Here is an 18,691-nt window from a genome sequence, read left to right as displayed (position 1 = left end):
AGTGGTCAGATGAAAAGTCTCAGCCTCAGCCTTAAGGGCTGTTCTATCTACAAGTGGAAACATGACTCCAGACCTTCCTGCATCTCAAGCAACTGGCTTCTGAAACCCACAGAACTATGCTATTGTTTTAAAAGAAACATGAAATAAAATGGTTAAGAGGCCAGGGAAGTAGGGAAATAAAAGCAAACATTTATGATGCTTTCAACTCATTGTGATGCCATGTTACTTGAGTTACAGGTCAATGTCTGCAGGCTTTTTTTTTTTTTTGTCGGTCATGGGGCCTAACTCTGGGCCTGGGTGCTGTCCCTGAGCTCTTCAGCTCAAGATTAGCACTCTACCACTTGAGCCACAGCACCACTTCTGGCTTTTTCTGCTTAGTGGTACAGAGGAAGTGAACCCAGGGCCTCATGCATGCAAGGCAAGCACTGAGCCACAATCCCAGTCCTGTCTGCAGGCTTTGTAAAGGATGGTCCTACTCATGCAGATATTGGCCAAGAATCTTCCTGGTGCTTCTCCCTGGCATCATTAAGCAGACACACATGGCCCACCTCTCTCCTGAGATTGCTTCTCCACAGGTACAACTACACAGTTGCCTGTACACTCTCTAGGCTACAATTTCTCAATTGGTAATAGTTTGACAAGGTAGAGAACAAGGAAGATCAGCCCAGAAGATAACAGTTTCAGAAATGATAGGAAGTTACTCTCCACTCCATCTCACACCCTGGCCATTGTCCCTGGCATGGGAAAGGCTGCTACTTACCCTCGCCCCCTTCTTGGTCAGCAGACACACCAGCTTCATGTGGCCAGCAGCTGCCGCATAGCAGAGTGCAGTCATGCCATTTTCTGACACGCCATCCACGCAGGCACCAAATTCCAGGAGCAGAGTGACAACTTCTTCATGGCCAAGGTGAGACTGGACGCACAGGATGGGGGCATTATTTAAAACTTCTGTCCTATAGTTCACGTTGGCCCCTCCCAAAATCAGGAGACGGCTCACCTGTTGGATAATGTTGGATCAGCAAAGTTAGCTTCTCTCATACATATTTGTGTACATTGTATGTATGTGTGTATATGTATTTGCATGTATATACGCATATACTTATATACATATCTATGTGTACATACATATATACACATAGTAGGGTATTAGAGCTACAGCCTTGAAAAGAATGACACTTCTTAATACATACTGTAACAGGGATAAATACATGAATATTGCAAGTAAAGCCAGATGCTAAAGGACAAATATTGTATGATACTTATAAGGTACCTAGAGTAGTCAAATGCAAAGATAGAAAGTGTGATGATGGTTTTTAGGTCATGTGCAAGGGGAATGTAAGAGTTATTTACTACACAACCTTAGCTTCACAAGCTGAAAAGCTCTAGAGATTTAAAGTACAAAAATGTAAATATACTTTACTGACCTGAACACACAAATGGTTATGATGGTAAGTTTTCTATCATGGGTTTTTTTTTCCTGATCCTGGAGCTTGAACTCAGAGCCCATAGCTACAGTTCTACTTCCATGTTTTTTTATTGTTTTATGTCCTAGTGCTGGGGCTTGAACTCAGGGCCTAGGCATTGTCCCTTAGCTTTTTCACTTAAGGCTAGCACACTACTACTTGAGCCATAGCTCCATTTGTGGCTTTGTGTGGTTAATGGAGGTAAGAGTCTCATAGGCTTTCCTGCCAAGGCTGGTCTTAATCTTCAGATGTCAGCCTCCTTAGTAGTTGTGATTAGAGGTGTGAGCCACCAGTAGCTGGTCTACATAGGTTTTCTAAATCACAATTGAAAATAAAAATAATTAAGTGTACAGTCTCAACACCACCTTTCCTGGGCCCAGGTCTGGGTGACATATTTTTAATGAGTTCCCAGGTAACATTGATACTTTTGGTTTTAGGGACCAAATTTTGGGAAAACAACAACAACAACACTTTTAGCCTAAAAAAAAAACCCAGAAAATGTATTTTTATAGCAATGAAACAATCAACACAACATTAAATTTTAACAGTTAGAAAAAGGCAAAAGAAAATACAAATAGTCTTCTTTCTTTATAAGGGTGCATTCCTGTAACACAGACTGTTTCTATTATTCATTGCACCCACCATCACTGAACACTACAGAACCAGAAAGTTTCTCATCAACAGATTTTAAAACAATGGCACTAAACATATCTCACTTTTAGCTATTCCAATATCTCCTTCCAGTCTCTAGGCCACACACACAGACACAGAGACACATACACAAACTCATCCCTTTAACACCCATTAACATGCCCGGTGCATTTCTTCAAAGGTCCCCTCCAAGAGTTCCAACCTGCATCCATCACTCGCCCTGCCAAACCCTGGCAGGACTTCAGGGCTGCCCATTAGATGTGAAAGCCACAGAGACCATGTCATTTATTTGACTGGAGACACATGAGGATCATTAAAAGCTACAGAAAGACGACAGGCATATAAAATGCAGGGTACTTCCGTGATATGTGTCCACCAGAGTAGCTGACAGAATATCTACAAACTGAGCTGTGGAGCCCACGTGAACTCGCATACCAACAGGTCAGAACCAAAGTAAAATTGGAAGTTGGCTTTGCTGCTGCTGAAAAACCTCGAACCTCATGTGATCTGGGCCACCAGCTTCCTCTTGGACTTCCTCTTCAAGGTCTTTCTGCACACTTCCCTCATAATGTGTACCGACACCATGAGGTTTACTGAGTAACAATGCCAACCTGGCAAGGCCTCATGGCCTCTTGCCCTTCCAGACCTCTCTGCCTGGAAAATTCATTTTATCAGCACATGTGTCAAAAGGATCTCTCTCTCTCTCCATCTCTCTCTGGATTGCTGCTCTAAGACCAAGATCCTAAAGAAAATCCCCCATCTCATATAGAATACTCCATCTTTGCCCCCTCTCACACATCCCAGCCTTTCCTCCCTTCAGTACTTAATCCACTGCACCAGACATTGGACCTAGGGCTGAAGTTCAGAGAAGAGAAGCACTCAAGCCCCTCTACAGTCAGCTCTTTCACGTCTCTGGGACTACCCCTTCTTTGTAAGAAAGGGCAAGGCACATACATATAATGAGAGGCTCTGCTGAGCCAGCTGGCCCATCTCACTACTCTGTTGACCCTATCAGAGGCACAGTCATATAGTCAGACCCAGGTAAGCACCAACCTAGGCTTAACACACAGATGGGAAATCAGAAAAGGCTTTCTGGTCCTAACACAGACATAGAATGTAAAATTTGGGGAAATGACTTATGGAGCCCCACTACAAAGCTTAACAATTTCACCCTTTAAAACGCCATCAGTATAATCCATAGGCATTCTAAAACCTTAAGTAATAAATAAAGACTAAGGGCTTTAAAACTTCCCTCTGAATAATTATTAGTTTGCAATTAAATGAATTATGGTAAAGAAATAGCAATGACTTTTATCAGGGCCTACTATATCAATTCAGACCAAAGAAGTTTTGAAGATATGAAGCACAAAAATAGACTACAACCACCACAGGTAGGAATAGTTTGTAAATTCCCTGTAAAACTCTACCAGCCAGTTATCAAGACCCCATTCTACCTACCCCAACCATCTTTGATACTCATGTGTCCAAGAGAAACACAGAAGATGGACTAAGTAGTCTGAACCCTCCCCAAGTCACTTTTAACTTGCTGTGTGACTCTCAAAATTACTCAGCTTCTTGTGCATGGGGGTGCATTCTAAGAGATACCCAGGCCATCACTCTATTCCCTTCAATAGGGTCTTGCAAATAAGGTGGGAAGGTGTGTATTTAGTACTCTCATATCATGCATGCCTTACAAGATTTCTCCTGAAAGCTATGATTTTAGGAGCAGAGCTTTGCTATATATGCTTGTCATCAGTTTACCTCATTTGTTGCCAGGAAAACATTTCCTTTGTTGGTACAATTCTGTTTTTTTTTTAACCACTTAACCTCCCAACAGTTTGTGGATCATTCTGTAAGATACCTTCCTTAGCACTGCTGCAAGCACTGAAACCACCAGGGAGTGTGAAGTTTCCAATGCTTGGGCTGCACCATGGAGATTCTGACTTAACTGGGACTGGAGCTCTGGCACCAAAAGCTCCCAAGTGAATCTAGTTGGCAGGCAGGACTGTAAACATATCAAGTGATAAAGGCACCTGCAGCCATGGTACAGGCGTGCTGAGCATCAGGTGTCTTCTAGCTGTGTCATCTGGGGAATGCTACCAACTGTCCCAACTTTCAGCTTCCTCAATTGAAAAATTATGGAAAAACAGCATATGTATGTACATATACAAACGGGCAGTGTGTAGCCTAGTACTCAGTATTGTGTAAGTGACGAATAAATATTCATTGCTATTGCTACAATCACGCTGTTGTGTAGTCTTCAGATAACAGGTTGCCGGTTAGGTGGAGGTCTGGCCTCCTGTCCACAAGGCCTTTTGTGTCTCAGTCTGTTCATAGCCCAGAGCAGCAAGGAGACATGTGCCACACCTGGAGCCGTCAGACCGCAAGGCAGGCTACTCCTGTTTACAGCCACATCCAGAAGTTCCCAGGCACCTGTGGCTCTTGTGCAGTCAGTTTCCATAGACAAGGCAAAGCACCAAAATAATCCACATGATCACACAAACCATGCCAGGTTCTTTCCCAGGAGCTTTAACAGTGATCTTCCTCATGACTCTGTCCTTTTGTCGTCTCCATTTTATAGGCAAAAACATTGAGGCTCAGAGTGAGTAGGACAGATGTTAGCTCAGAGCACAAAGCTTATTCCTGCCACGGATGGAGTGCAACAACAGTGACAGCTCCAGTTGAGACTGTAGGGTCCAAAGGAAGGTCATCAGTTGACTCTTTCTCTGCATTTCTTCTTGTTTTGTGAGACAAGGTCATCCTCAGGCTGACCTTAAATCTGTGATCCTTCTGAGTGCCGGGACTAGACCCATGTGCCACCACACCTGGCTCACCCAATACATTCTGTTCCAATGGTGTAGAGATTTTCTAATCCTCATTACAGAAGTTCTCCCTGGCTAATACTTAGAAGTAGCAATATTATTTATAAACATGGGATTTAATGAATGCAAAACACACACAGCAAAGTAGTGGGGGCAGACCAAGTGATACAACCAAGAGAAACAAGAGGCACTAGCCAACATGGCTGTGAAGTATGAGTCAGTTCCTTTCCCATTTAAAAATGTACAGTGTCTAATTGTGATGCAGAATATGACTGATTCCTGCATACCCTCCCTGCCTCCCCCCTTCCCCCTTCCCACCCACCCCCCAAGGAGGCGGGGGTCTCTTCCCTGTCTGCCGCTGAGAAAAAAAAAATACAACCTGAATTCTCCAAGTCCACAGCCTGGGATTGGCAGCCAGTCCTACAAGGCGGCATGAACAAAAACATCCAGCTGGACAAGAGCCCAGAGGCACTGATGGCAAGGACCCCAGTGTGCAGCAGGTCAGTCAGGCACAGGCTGGCCCAGCCGTGGCTTGGTATTGGGAGGCTAAAGTGTTAGAAATCCCTGGCATGCCTCTGAAATTACTAAGTAATCACTCCAGAACAAGTCACTTTAATTTACCAAAGTGGCAAACTGCAATTATTGCTCAAAATGACATTCACTCCTGTATGACAACATTTAATACTCTAAAAAAAGTTCCTTAATTGCATGCATAATTGTAAATTACTGTAATTTGCCCAAGAATCTGTGAAAACCTTTTTGTCCTCTTTGAAAGACTTAAACACAAAAAAAGGAGGAGGATAATGGAAAGCCTTAAGATTCTATAACAGTTACATAATTTTGAGGATTATGGAGATATGGGTAACACTGGAGTTGAATAAAACTAAGTAAAAGTGAACTGCCCTTAAAATTTCAATGCTAAAGAGAAGTTTCTACCACTGAAAGCCAAGCTTCTTTCATTTTTATGTTGGGACTTCTAGTTTGCTGCTTTAAAACTTTTATTCATGTGAATATGTTTCCTTCTACCTTAAAAGAAAAGCTTCTCAGGGTGGAGGGCATTGGTGGCTCATGCCAAGTAATCCTAGCTGCTCAGAAGACTGAGATCTGAAGATTGTGGTTCAAAGTCAGCCCAGGCAGAAAAGTACGTAAGACTCGTTTCTGATTAAGCAACAAAAAAAGCTGGAAGTAGAGCTGTGGCTCAAGTGGTAGAGTACTAGCATTCAGCAAAAAAGCTCAGGTACAGCACCCAGGCTCTGAGTTCAAGCCCCAGAACCAGCCCAAAAAAGGAAAGAAAGAAAAGCTTCCTGGACTTGAGCTGGTAAGTCAGTGGTAGAGCATTTGCCTATAAAGTCCTGGATTTAACAGCAATCCCACTTTTGGGCATTTACACAAATGAAAACAAACAAGGCCATACTAAAGCTACTAGCACAACTATGTTTATCGCAGCATTACTCAACATAGCTAAGATATGGAACCAACCCAGATGCCCCTCAGTAGATGAGTGGATCAAGAAAATGTGATACACACACACACACACACACACACACAATGGAAGTCCACACACACACACACACAATGGAAGTCCACACACACACACACACACACACACACACACACACACACACACACACACACACACACACAATGGAACTCTATGCTTCTATCAGAAAGAATGCTACCACCCCATTTGTTAGGAAATGGAAAGACTTGGAAAAAAATCATATTAAGTGAAGTAAGCCAGTCCCAAAGAATTTCAGGTCCCATGGTTTCCCTTACTTGCAATAATTAGTATACATATAGGATAATCTTATCAGATGAGCTAAAAAGCTCAAAAGCTATGTACATATGTCCACATAAGATGATGCTAAGTGAAATTAACCTCAAGATATGGACACAAGAGGTCTGTCTTTATTGTTATTGTTTTAAATGTACTATGTGATTTCTTTTCTGTTTGTTTCCGTTGTATGTTCTTCCCCTTAAAGCACATTCCCTGTTTTCACTGTACTTGATTTTGGTACTCTGAATCTCTCTCTCTTTTTTTTTTATTTTGTCGGTCGTGGGGCCTGAACTCTGGGCTTGGGTGCTGTCCCTGTGCTTTTCTTTTTATTTATTTATTATTATTTTTTATTGTGAAAATACTGTACAAAGAGTTACAATTACATGGGCAAGATAATAAGTACATTTCTTATCAAGCATTGTAGCCTCCTCCTTTGTTTCCCCTTCCCATCCCTTCCCATCCTCCCCCAGGTCCCCTACCCAATCCTCCTCCCCCCCCCACCAAAGTTGTAAAGTTCGTTTTCGACATAACGACTTGTACTTCTCATTGTTGCAATGGGTCCACCTGTATCCCCATTTAAACGACTTGTTTTTCCCCTTCCCCTCCACAAATTTTACCGACATCAAATACATTGAAAGCAGGGCTTATACCCTGGGGGAGGTACATACAAAGCAACAAAGAAATCATCTTATAAATATGTTGGAAACAATCACAAGAAAGAAAAACATTTGAACCCTTATCTTGGGGTTCATTTCACCTAACATCAACTTGTCTGACAGTTTCTGTTTGTCTCAGACATATACTAGTTATTGCAAATAAGGAAAACCATGGGACCTATGTTTCTTTGGGCCTGGCTTACTTCACTTAATATAGTTTTTTCCAAGTCTTTCCATTTCCTAACAAATGAACCAATGTCATTCTTTCTGATGGAGGCATAGAATTCCATTGTTTATATATACCACATTTTCTTGATCCATTCATCTACTGAGGGGCATGTGGATTGGTTCCATATCTTAACTATGGTAAATAATGCTGCAATAAATACAGTTGTGCTGGTAGCTTTACTATGGTCTTCTTTGTGACCATTTGTGTAAATGCCCAAAAGTGGGATTGCTGGGTCATAGGGGAGCTCAATGTAGAGTCTTTTGAGGAACCTCCATACTACTTTCCAAAGTGGTTGAACAAGTTTACACTCCCACCAACAATGCAGTAAGGTTCCCTTCTGTCCACATCTCCTCCAGCATCTGTTGTGGTCTTGTCCCTGTGCTTTTCAGCTCAAGGCAAGCGCTCTACCACTTGAGCCACAGCGCCACTTCTGGTTTACTAGTGGCTTATTGGAGATAAGAGTCTCACCGACTTTCCTGCCCGGGCTGGCTTTGAACTGTGATCCTCAGATCTCAGCCTCCTGTGTAGCTAGGATTACAGGCATGAGCTACTGGCACCCAGCTGGTACTCTGAATCTTATATATATATATATATATATATATATATATATATATATATATATAATCTGTGAAGGGGAAGGGGAATAATAAAGACATAAGATGATCCATTGCAACAATGACACCCACAGGACAGTATATTGGAAATGAACTTTACAAGTTCCGGTGGCGTGAGGTGAGGTGGGGTGGTGGGGAGGCGTATGGGAGGTTGGGGAGGGAAGGGAAAGTGGGAAAACAACAAGGGAAGGGGTAACAATGATCCACATGTAGTCATTGCCTTACTCATGTAACCCCTCTGTACAGCATCTTTACAATAAAATAAAATTAAAAAAAATAAATCCAACCAGGGAAAGACCGAAGAAACAGAAGACCCTTTCCTCAATAAAGGAACAACCAAGCAAAGAGATGGGAGTAACCTTTGACATAAAAAATGCTCCCTGGAGTCCTCTGCCTATTCGGCTGTTGTCTAGGTAGCTATGACTCAGTTGTGTGCTATTAACTGCCTCAAGTCAAAAATGTTATTTCCCCTCCTTTGTCCAAAATGTAACTCAACTTTTTGGGATCTAGTTAGTCATGATCATTGTAAAAGGGCAAAAATACATTATGGCATGATCAAATTAAAAAAAAAAAAAAAAGTTCTGGGTTCAAACCCCAGCAAAACCAAAAAAAAAAAAAAAGTGAAAGTTTTTCATTAGTCAAAACAGACACTGTCATTTAATTTCTATTCCTTATTTATTGTCACATAAATGTTTTTACTCATTAGAGAAGAGCCAAAAGATGCACTATCAGCTAGCAAGATAGATGAAAATAGTATTACAATAACCTAACTTGAAATAAAAAACAATCTAAGTGAAAAACAACTTGAATACTGGTGCTTGAATCCAGGGCCTCGTACATACAGGCAAGTGCTTTACCATTTGACTATGCTTCTGCCCCTTTTGCTTATTTGTCCTCTGTTTTTTTAGACAGAAGGCTTGTTACCCTTGCCCGACTGTCCTCAAATTCATGATCATTCTATTTCTGCTTCAAGTAGCTAGGATTAAAAGAAAAGTTCTTAATACAGCTTCTTCTTTATGTAACATCTAAAGTCTGCCTTTCTTTCAGAGGAACTCCATTAAGAAAGTAAATGTTCTCTCTCATCAAGAGCAGTAGTTTGGATCTAGTTCTGCACTACAAAAATCGCATCCTGGCTGTCTACCAACAAAAACACACAGGTAGGACTCAGTCAGGTCACAAGCACTGATATGTATAGGTCTGCAAGATGAATGATAATATACTGTGAGCAAGGCTGAGCACAGGGTCCCCGTACACAGGTCTACAGGGTGCTCTGCACTGAAGTGTCAGTCAAAGGGAGCATCAAAGCTGAAATCCAACATGCCCTCTTCCTACAAGCCTCCAATTCTGATGGGGAACAAGTCAACCTAAATGTGGTGATACTTTTACCTTTGCAAATACATTGTCTGCACCCAAGGGCAGCAGCCTCTGTCTATTCCACACTGAGGCCCTGCAGAGGGCAGCAGGCTTTGGGTTGTGATCCCCAGACTCAGAACACAGCTGGATCCTCCTCAGGAACCTCAGGGCAGCTTGGAGATTCACTTACCCTTCAAGCTCACCAAAGCAATGGAGAAGGGAGGAAGAGGAAGAATGAACCTTTAACCAGGTATGGGAAACACTTCAAGACCAGTGCCTGGAGAGCAAGCTAAGGATATGGAGAGCTGAAGAGGAGAGGCACCCAAAGTCCCAGGGCTGGGCCTCATGGCTTCACCTCCAGCACAGACTTCCCACTTCCCCAGATGAGAGTGAACAGCACAAATCAAGAAAAAGTAGATGCCAAATGCCTAGACAATGAGCCTGCTTGATCTTGACAATGATCCTTTACTGCTTGATCTCTTTGTGTTCCTAAGACAGACAGGTACAATGATCATTTCACAGATGTGCCTTAAGAGAAGACTCTGTTCACTGGGAAACTGCCCCAGAGCTTCCGCAGGCTACCAGGTATACCAGCGGCCAGGGGCTGAGAGACCTACATATGTCTCTGTGGCCTTCACCAAATATATGGCCTCTGTGTGTTGTTGATGTATGATATTACATTAAATTGGGAGACAGAAAATCCACCTTCAAAAGCAGAATAAAATATTGTGTAATGAGAGTGCTACTACTCTTTCCATAGTCAGAAATCTATGTGTACCTAGAGCCTTTAGTCACAGTTCTTCTGTGAACCTCTTCACTCTGTGTTACTTGTCAATGATTAATTTCCTTTGAAGCATGGAGATTGTCTAGATCAGTCATCTAAGACACAAAAAAGCCCAGTTTCCCTGAAAGTCTCTCCCAACCTTTGTAGCCTTTGTAAATTGTTCCCTCATCATATCTACTCTGAAACAGTCTCAATAGGCTCACACAGCAGCCTTGACTCCTCATATCTTCCTGTAGAGCAAAAGTCTATCTTTTAGCAGACAATGTGCATAGTTCACACAGGGAAAAGCATCACTGGGCACTCTGCAACTCTCATGTTAGCTGGTGCTGGTGTGGAGCAGGACTGACAGACGAGGAACAGAGCCAGGCTAGGGCTCTGCTAAGGCTCCTAGGAAGAGCCTTGCTCACCTTCACATTGGGAGTGTAGAGATTCCTGAGAGAGGCGAGGGCAGCAGATAGCCCCTCAGTGCTGTAACCGATCCACAGGGCTTGAAGATGGCTTGAGGAGATTCCAGTTTTCTTACTGAGGCCCTGAAAATGACCATAAACAGAATCTTCCTGAGCATTAACCTCCAATAGAATCATTTGAAGACCTACTTCAAAAGTGGGCCTTCCCCAGAAGGTGTCGGTACATGCTAAACACAAGGCCACTTGCACACAGGATGCCTGGACCAGTGAGCTTTCCCTGCCCCAAACCAAAAGGCAGGAAATCACCTGCCTTTGCTACATGGATTGTACACCTGGGGAGAAGGATGGCATAGAAGAGAAAGGTTCCTTTGATGGAAGCACATTAGAGGAAGGCTAAATGACAGAATTAGAGAATCACCATCTGCAATCACTAATGAATGAGTGAATGAGTCCAGGCAGTGACTAATAATGGCTGATAGCATCACAAAATAAGAAGCAAGCAGAAATGCTGTGTCTCCTGACACAAGAAATTCTTACCCCTATCATGTAATCCTGACACCTTGTAGGGGGAGAAAAAAAAAGTCAACCCAAACCCAAAAGTGCTCAGTGCAGGTACCAAATGAAAGGAAATCCAGGGGAAAGAGGAACATATTCAACTATTCCCTGAAAAACAAACACACAATCAGAAAATCCAGGTGGGCCTGATGTGGAACAAATGCCTAAAGTGCCAGCATTCTGGAGGATGGGGTAGGAGAATCATGGGTTAAGACAATCATTTGGCTACCTCCCCCCCAAAAAAACCCAAAATAACACCCAGGTGGCATGAAATCATATAGCTCAACGATTCAGGTTCTTTGACAATTAAAAACAAGGAAACAAGCAAGAATAAAGTGGGATCTTTGGATGAAAAAAAACAAAAGGGCTTCAAAGGAGGAAAAAGTTAAACTCAATCCATAGTATGTAGATGTATTTGTGTGATAACAAAGAAATGCAGGGAAGTGATTGTAAACAAAACTGCGGTTACTTTTAGGGAGGAAGAGGAAGTCGTGTTTGGGATGTGGCTCTGGGAGGACCTTTGAGATGGCTCACAAAGATGTCTAAAATCCCCCATAACCACCAAATGACAACAAAGAACCTTTTCCCTGTACTGGTATTCTCCTCACCTTGAAAATGTGAGCCTTCAGGATGTGGTGGCCAAGCTCCATGGTCTGTTGGCGGTTCAGCTTGCCCTCCTGTCGTGAGAACATGAACGCCAGAAGAGCGTGTCCATTCCTACAACAAGAAATACAAAAGTTCAGAACAAGATTCCATTTCATTGTACTACAGGTCATTGGTTATGCATACTGCCATATGACCCATGAACTCTTTTCCTGATGGCTTTGTGACCACTACACAGAATTGACAGATCATTGCCACTTTACGAAGATGGCAATTGTTGCTGCTTCTTCAAACCATTTTTAAGGACTTTTGGGGAGTTCTGTTATCAACCTACACTAAGTCTCTGGCACAGGGCAAGTCTGTGCCTTCAGAACCACACTCTGCTCATCACTCTCATCACCTGAGTTGAGTTTATGCTTATCATGAAAATACAAACGCTATGAGGCAGGCTTGTCAAAGTCACAATATAATCACAATTTCTAGCAAAGTGTCTAATATTCAGTACATACTCAAATAGGTATTTCCTGGATGCATAGATGTATGGCTAGATGGACGGGATGCATGAATAGATAAATGGAACAGAATCCTACTGACCTTCAGAAATCCCCTTAAAGTCATCACCACTTAGGTAGACGTAGGCCAAAGGACAGAACTTTACAGCACAAAGCCAACCAGGCACTGGTGGCTAACATCTGTAATTCTTGCTACTCAAGAGGCTAAAATATGTAAGGTTCTAGTTTGAAAATTTTTCTAGACTTATCTCCAAAACAAACAGCAAAAAGTAGGTGTGGCTCAAGTGGTAGGACACCGACCTAGCAAGTTTGAGGCACAGTTTAAATCCCAACTGAAAGGAAAACTAACCAACCCCAGCCCATACTTGACAACAGCTTGTGATCAGTCATGGCTAGAATTCAAGGTTTAGACTGAACACTGATTCCTGTGGGCAGGCTAAGGAAAGAAACATAGTGGGCACTGAATACCAATTTGTCCCTCACAAATCCTTAAGGATTTGTTCCACTATCTATAAGAAAGACATAAGATCACTAGGGAATATTTTTTCTAAACTTATATGCCAGTAAACTGGAAAATCGCAAAGTAAATTTCTAGACACTGCCTCAATGATGTTTCCAACAAGACTGCAACTTTCTTTTATGAAAACTCAAAACCCTCCTCCATAAAAATACAAAGTCAAGCTTTCAACCTTTTCACCTCCCCTCACAGGCTGTTGCTCTCAGAGGAAAGACTAAGGGAAGAGACAGCCAAAGAATGGCACTGAAATCTAATGGTTTCCTCTTACTCCTCCTTTCCACATCCCTTTTGGTGGCACCTTTAACATCCTTGCCTGGAATTCTCTACTCGTAAAAGTCCATCACTCTTTTCTTATCAGGTCATACTCCATTATTGAATCCCAATCTTCAACTACCAACTTCTCCAATCTTCAGACAAGATCTGCCTACAAAGGAATCTTGGAAAAAAATTACCCCACAAATTCAAACTGCTCAAAACCAAAGCCACCAAAGCCATCCCAACCCCCAAATACTCCATACTTTCTACGCTTTACCGCTTCTAAGAGTAATTCATAATTCCTGAGGTGTAACTTTAAGTCACCAGCAACTCCTTCTCAAGTCTCTCCACAAAGCCAGTTGTCTCGTGACAGCCAGACCACAAGCCACATCCAGCTGCTCTCTTACAACAGCAAGTTTTCTCTTATCTGAACTCTAGTACACCAAGTCCTGGATGGTATCTGGCAAAGCATCCCCAGACACAGAATCCACTCTCTAGAACCTTCAAAAATTTTCCAGAGATGATGGATAAAAGGTGATTCTCAACAGCACTCTTACTCTCCATAATAAAAGCTCCAAACTAGATGTGTTGTTGCTAGCCCATGGTCTATGACACCTTTGACAGCTCCTTCTGTCTGCAATAGCCTTGTTCTGTCTATAATATCTCATCTATTTGTTCCTCATTTAATGGCAGAGGAAAAACAGCAATACTGTTCATGATTTTGAATCTTTGTACAATGCGAAAGAATAAATAGATCCAGAAATGGTCATGAGTAAGTCCAAGCATCATGAAGAGAGAAAAATATTAGCGGAGCATGGTGGCTCCTCCCTGTAATTCTACTCAGGAGGCTGAGATCTGAGACCACAGTTCAAAGATAGCCTGGGCAGGAAAGTCTATGACACTTATCTACCAATTAACCAGAAAAAAAAGCTGGGTGGGCACTGGTGGCTCACACTGTGATCCTAGCTACGCAGAAGACTGAGATCTAAGGATCGCAGTTCAAAGCCAGCCTGGGCAGAAAAGTTCCCATGAGACTCTTATCACCAATCAACCACAGAAAACCAGAAGTGGCCTTGTGGCTCAATTGGTAGAGCGCTAGCCTTGAGCACAAAGAAGCTCAGGGACAGCACCTAGGCCCTGAGTTCAAGCCCCACAACTGCCAAAAAAAAAAAAAAAAGCCAGAAATGGAGCTGTGGCACAAGCAAGTGATAATGCTGGCCTTGAGAGAAAAATCTTAGGAACAGTAAGTACCCAGACCCTGAGTTCAAGCACTGGGACTGGCCCCAAAATAAAAAAAAATAGAGACTTATTGGAAGTATACCACCACCTATGAAGTTATCCTTGTGCCTTCCCACCAATGCTAACAAAAGCAAGGATGCATTATAATACAAATCTACATTCCTTAAAGTCTTCCAACTTACTTTTCAATCTACAAGTTTGGATATAGCCTATCTTCCTGGACAATGATCTGACATTCCCTGAGAAATAACTGACTTGGCTACCTATGTCACAGCACATATTTCCTCTAGCTATTATAGTCTGACTTAAGTAACCCAAAGTCACAGTTTGTTCATATAGTGGCTCATGCTTTTAATCCCAGCTACTCAAGAGGCAGAAGCAGTAGCAAGGCCAATTTGACCTTGAACTCAAACATAAAACAAAAGGATTCTGGCTTCAACCCCTAATACCAAAAACAAACAAATCTTGAGTCCAATGTCACTAAAGAAAACAGCTTCAATGTGGAATAGCAGCTGGACCTCTGGATCTGTTGGTATATGTGGAAGGTGTTTGTGAAGCTTGAGTGTTTACTTGCCTCTTATTTTTGTACCCTGACATCTCGTCCAATGCCCACTACATTCCTGAGGGGACAGCCTAGCAGCTTGCCAGCCCAGTTACCAGAGTAGGGGGCAATCCTGACTCAGACAGCACAGCTGTGCAACTGGGCAAAGATTCAGAGAAAGGCCTAGCCAGGCAGTGGAGGGCCTGAGCATACCCTCATCTGAAGGCACCCACAGGTGACAGGTTGAGAAACCTGTCACTCTAATTGACACCAGGCCACATGACAGAGGTTTGCCTCCATGTCCTCCAGGGGTTCAAGCAGACTAGGAAGCAAGGAGAGCCACATCCTCTATGACCCAGGCTGCAATACTAATACACAATAAAGCAGCCAGGATGGATAACTTAGCTCTCCTCTGGGCCGACAAACACCTCTGATCCCTGGGAAGAGGTGCTGCATGATCAAAAGGTAGGAGAGCAAAAGTGCTGCACAAGTAAGACAGAACCCACCCAGGCAAACACGCTGCAGAAGCCATTGTTTCCCTGCACAGAGAGCACATGTGACCCACACTCGACCTTGTCAAAGTCGGTGGGAGAGATGACGGGGATCAGAGAGAGAACTGGCAGCGAGGAGGTGCCTCCAGGTACTGCCCAGCTTCTCTTCCACCCAAATATACTACAGGTACTGAAACTCTAGAAATCAAAAGAAAGAAGCTTTTGTTTAGAGGTAGAGAAAATTTTCCACTGCCCCTCCTTCCACCAAAAAGGTCTGAAAACAAAGCAGCAGAACTGAATTATTCATTGTGGGTTGCCTTTCCATTAAAACCATGGATCACGTTTGGAATCCGTCTCTAAATGGCCCAGGAGACCCCGGCAAAGTGCTGACAGGAAGCGCCTGTCGTACCTGGGCTCACACAGGAAGGCTGTGCTTTCACCATCTGCTCTCCAGACCAGCCATTCCCTGAAGGATGGGTGGCAGAACATGCGGGTTTTGTCTCGCCTCTTAATGAGAAAGCAGGAGAGGGCGTCCATCCTCTGCTGAAAATCTTCCCAGCCTTGCTCGCCTTGGATATGGCCGGCATTAATAGCCTGAAAAATCTGTTCGTCTGTCATGGGGTGGAGCGATGCAAGAGCCACATTTAAAATAGGAAGTGCTCTCTCAAAGGCAGACTGGGTCATGAACTTCATGTTGCACTGCAGCAAGTAGAGCTCGGACAGAGACACAGGCACCACCTTGTAGCTGGCACTTTTAATGACCAGGTGTCCCCTCTGGAAGAGGTCTAGCGTGAGTTTGAGGTACAGATAGGAACCAAGGCTCCGCAGTACCAGGTGGCTGCTGACTTTCCCGATGAGGGCAGCATCGGCCTTGCCATTCAGAGAGATGTTGCTGAGGATGTCCTGGCTGCTGTGAACCCTGTGCTGGACATAGGCGTGCAGGTCGCTGTGAATATCTTTGTTGTCTGGAAAGTCATCTAAGGAGAGCTTGGCGAACGGCAGTGAGCTTATGATTTCCTGCAAAAAGAAAAAAAAAATCCCAAAACTCAGTGTTACTCCACAGAGATTCCTTTCCTTAAATTTTAGGCAGTATTTTAAGCCAGGTTCACTAGTTTTCTTTCAAGGAGGATTTTCATGGATTACAGGGACTCATTGTTTTGTATTAAAACGTGTAATAGGATAAGGTACAGATAAAAAGCTTATGTGAAAGAAATCCTGGTGCGAGATAGGATCAGTAAAGGCTTTCCTAAAGCCCTCATTGAGGACTCAGAGCCAAGTGAGCAGAGGGAGAGCTCTGAGCAGACTCTGGCAACCAGGTCACCCAAACAGAGGGGTGGTGTGACCCTGCAGGTGACCCAATACCCATCATCTTTATTCTGTGCAAGTGGTTATATAACAAGGACAAACACAAGCAGCACTGCACATCTAAGAATACAGACGGACGTTGAGATAAGATGCCTCTCTGGGCATCAGATACTGGGGCTGTGTAACCCTACCAGGAAATTTGAGACTGTCTCCAGGCTGTGTTGCTTGACAGCATGAGGTAAAAAAGCTGTTTGCTTTAGTATAATATGCTGTCATTCTTTAAATCTAAAAAGTGTGTGTGTGTGTCTGTCTGTCTGTCTGTGTGTCTGTCTGTCTGTCTCTCTCTCTCTAGGTCCTGCGTTTGAACTCCCAAGTGCTGTCCTTGAGCTTTTGTCCTTGAGCCACAGCTCCACTTCTGGTTTCTTAGTGGTTAATTGTGAATAAGAATCTCCCAGACTTTCCTGTGCAAGCTGGCTTCAAACTGTGATCCTCTGGCCTCAGCCTGCTAAGTAGCTAGGATTATAGGTGTGAGACACTTCCATGCAGTGAACTTAATTTTTTAAGTCCACTTTTGAATGGAATAAATACACGTGCACAATCATAACTGAACAGCGCCATTAATTTTCCCAGACAAATGTGTACCCAGTAGCCAGAAAACACCAACAACAGCTCTCAGAAGCCCATGTCCTCCCTGCAATTTCAAACCTCTCCCATATTCCAAAATAAGCACAATTCTAACCCTTAAGAGCAGAGAAGGATTGTGTGATTTTCCTCCCCTATACATCCCACTTTCATTTCTTAAGTATTTTAGCACAAACCTTCTTTAATGTAGTAATTTTAGGAGTAAGGCACAGTACGCTCATTCCCATCTTGCATGAATGTTAACTGAACTTCTGAAACTCAGCCAGGAAGTTTAACATAGGACCTGTTTCATTCCTTTTCTGACTGTCAAATTATGTCTGCTAACTAGAAAATGACTAGAAAGGGGCTGGGAAGATGGCTCAGTGGTAGAGCACTTGCCTTGCATGCCTGAGGCCCTGGGTTCGATTCCTCAGCACCACATAAGCAAAATGAAAAAAGCCGGAAGTGGCGCTGTGGCTCAAGTGGTAGAGCTCTAGCCTTGAGCTGAAGAGCTGAGGGACAGCGCCCAGGCCCAAAGTTCAGGCCCCACAACCGGACCCCCCCCCAAAAAAAAAAAAAAAAGAAAAGAAAATGACTAGAAAGTATATGAATCAAATGTCCATAAAAAACAAACATCAATGTCAACTGAGGTCGAATCCAAGTTTTAATGAGGCAAAAAACTATAACCTGATGTGACTTTTAAATAGCTATCATCATAAAAGGGCAAAAGTCAAACTCCATCTAAATGTCTTTCCTGAAAAGGGACAGTATTAAGGGTCAATTTTAGAGTTCAAATAAAGAGGAAGATGGAGAAAGAAAAGCAAAATCACACTTTACCTCTGTAAATAGTACAGCATGTTGAAGTTTTCTGTCTCAGAATAAGTCTTAAAATTTTTCTCATCCCTCACTTTTCCCTCCCTTAAAACACCCTAAAAACCACAAACCCACAAATCTGGGGCTATAGCTTAGTGGAGCATTGCTCTGCATGACAAAGTACTGGGTTAAATCACCAGTACCACAAAACAGAAAACAAACAGCACGAAGACCCACTGCAAATGGAAATAACCACTGGCAGGAAAAACTTTAAATTAAAAGTTACTCTGACTAGTTGGCCAGAAACCATAGCCAATGCACCCTGAGTCAAGGTAAAGCAGGTAAACCAGGCTTGACGTTGCTATTTCAGAAGTGCAGGTACAACTCAATGTTGACAGGACATTTTTTGACTTGATAAATAGGCCTTGGAAGCTTCAAAGGTCAGAGTATTATCCATCTGAGACTCTCTGGGCTAATTTTTCA

General features: G+C 43.0%; 1 protein-coding gene across 5 annotated transcripts in view; it reads right to left on the bottom strand.

The window, feature by feature from the left end:
• Tanc1 (tetratricopeptide repeat, ankyrin repeat and coiled-coil containing 1) overlaps positions 1-18,691 on the bottom strand; it is a 229,185-nt gene that overhangs the window by 29,828 nt on the left and 180,666 nt on the right. For all 5 annotated transcript variants that reach the window (XM_042683389.1, XM_042683391.1, XM_042683392.1 and 2 more), the window contains 4 exons: positions 15,879-16,486; positions 11,920-12,028; positions 10,757-10,879; positions 761-997 (listed from right to left, as the gene is read on the bottom strand). In XM_042683389.1, coding sequence (XP_042539323.1) covers positions 761-997; positions 10,757-10,879; positions 11,920-12,028; positions 15,879-16,486 — 1,077 coding nt within the window. The remainder of the gene's footprint in view (positions 1-760; positions 998-10,756; positions 10,880-11,919; positions 12,029-15,878; positions 16,487-18,691) is intronic.

Source organism: Dipodomys spectabilis, unplaced genomic scaffold, assembly GCF_019054845.1.
Source record: "Dipodomys spectabilis isolate Male_0828 unplaced genomic scaffold, ASM1905484v1 ptg000081l, whole genome shotgun sequence".
NCBI lineage: Eukaryota > Metazoa > Chordata > Mammalia > Rodentia > Heteromyidae > Dipodomys > Dipodomys spectabilis.
Note: the sequence above shows the minus strand (reverse complement) of the source record. Positions and strands in the feature narration are given on the sequence as shown.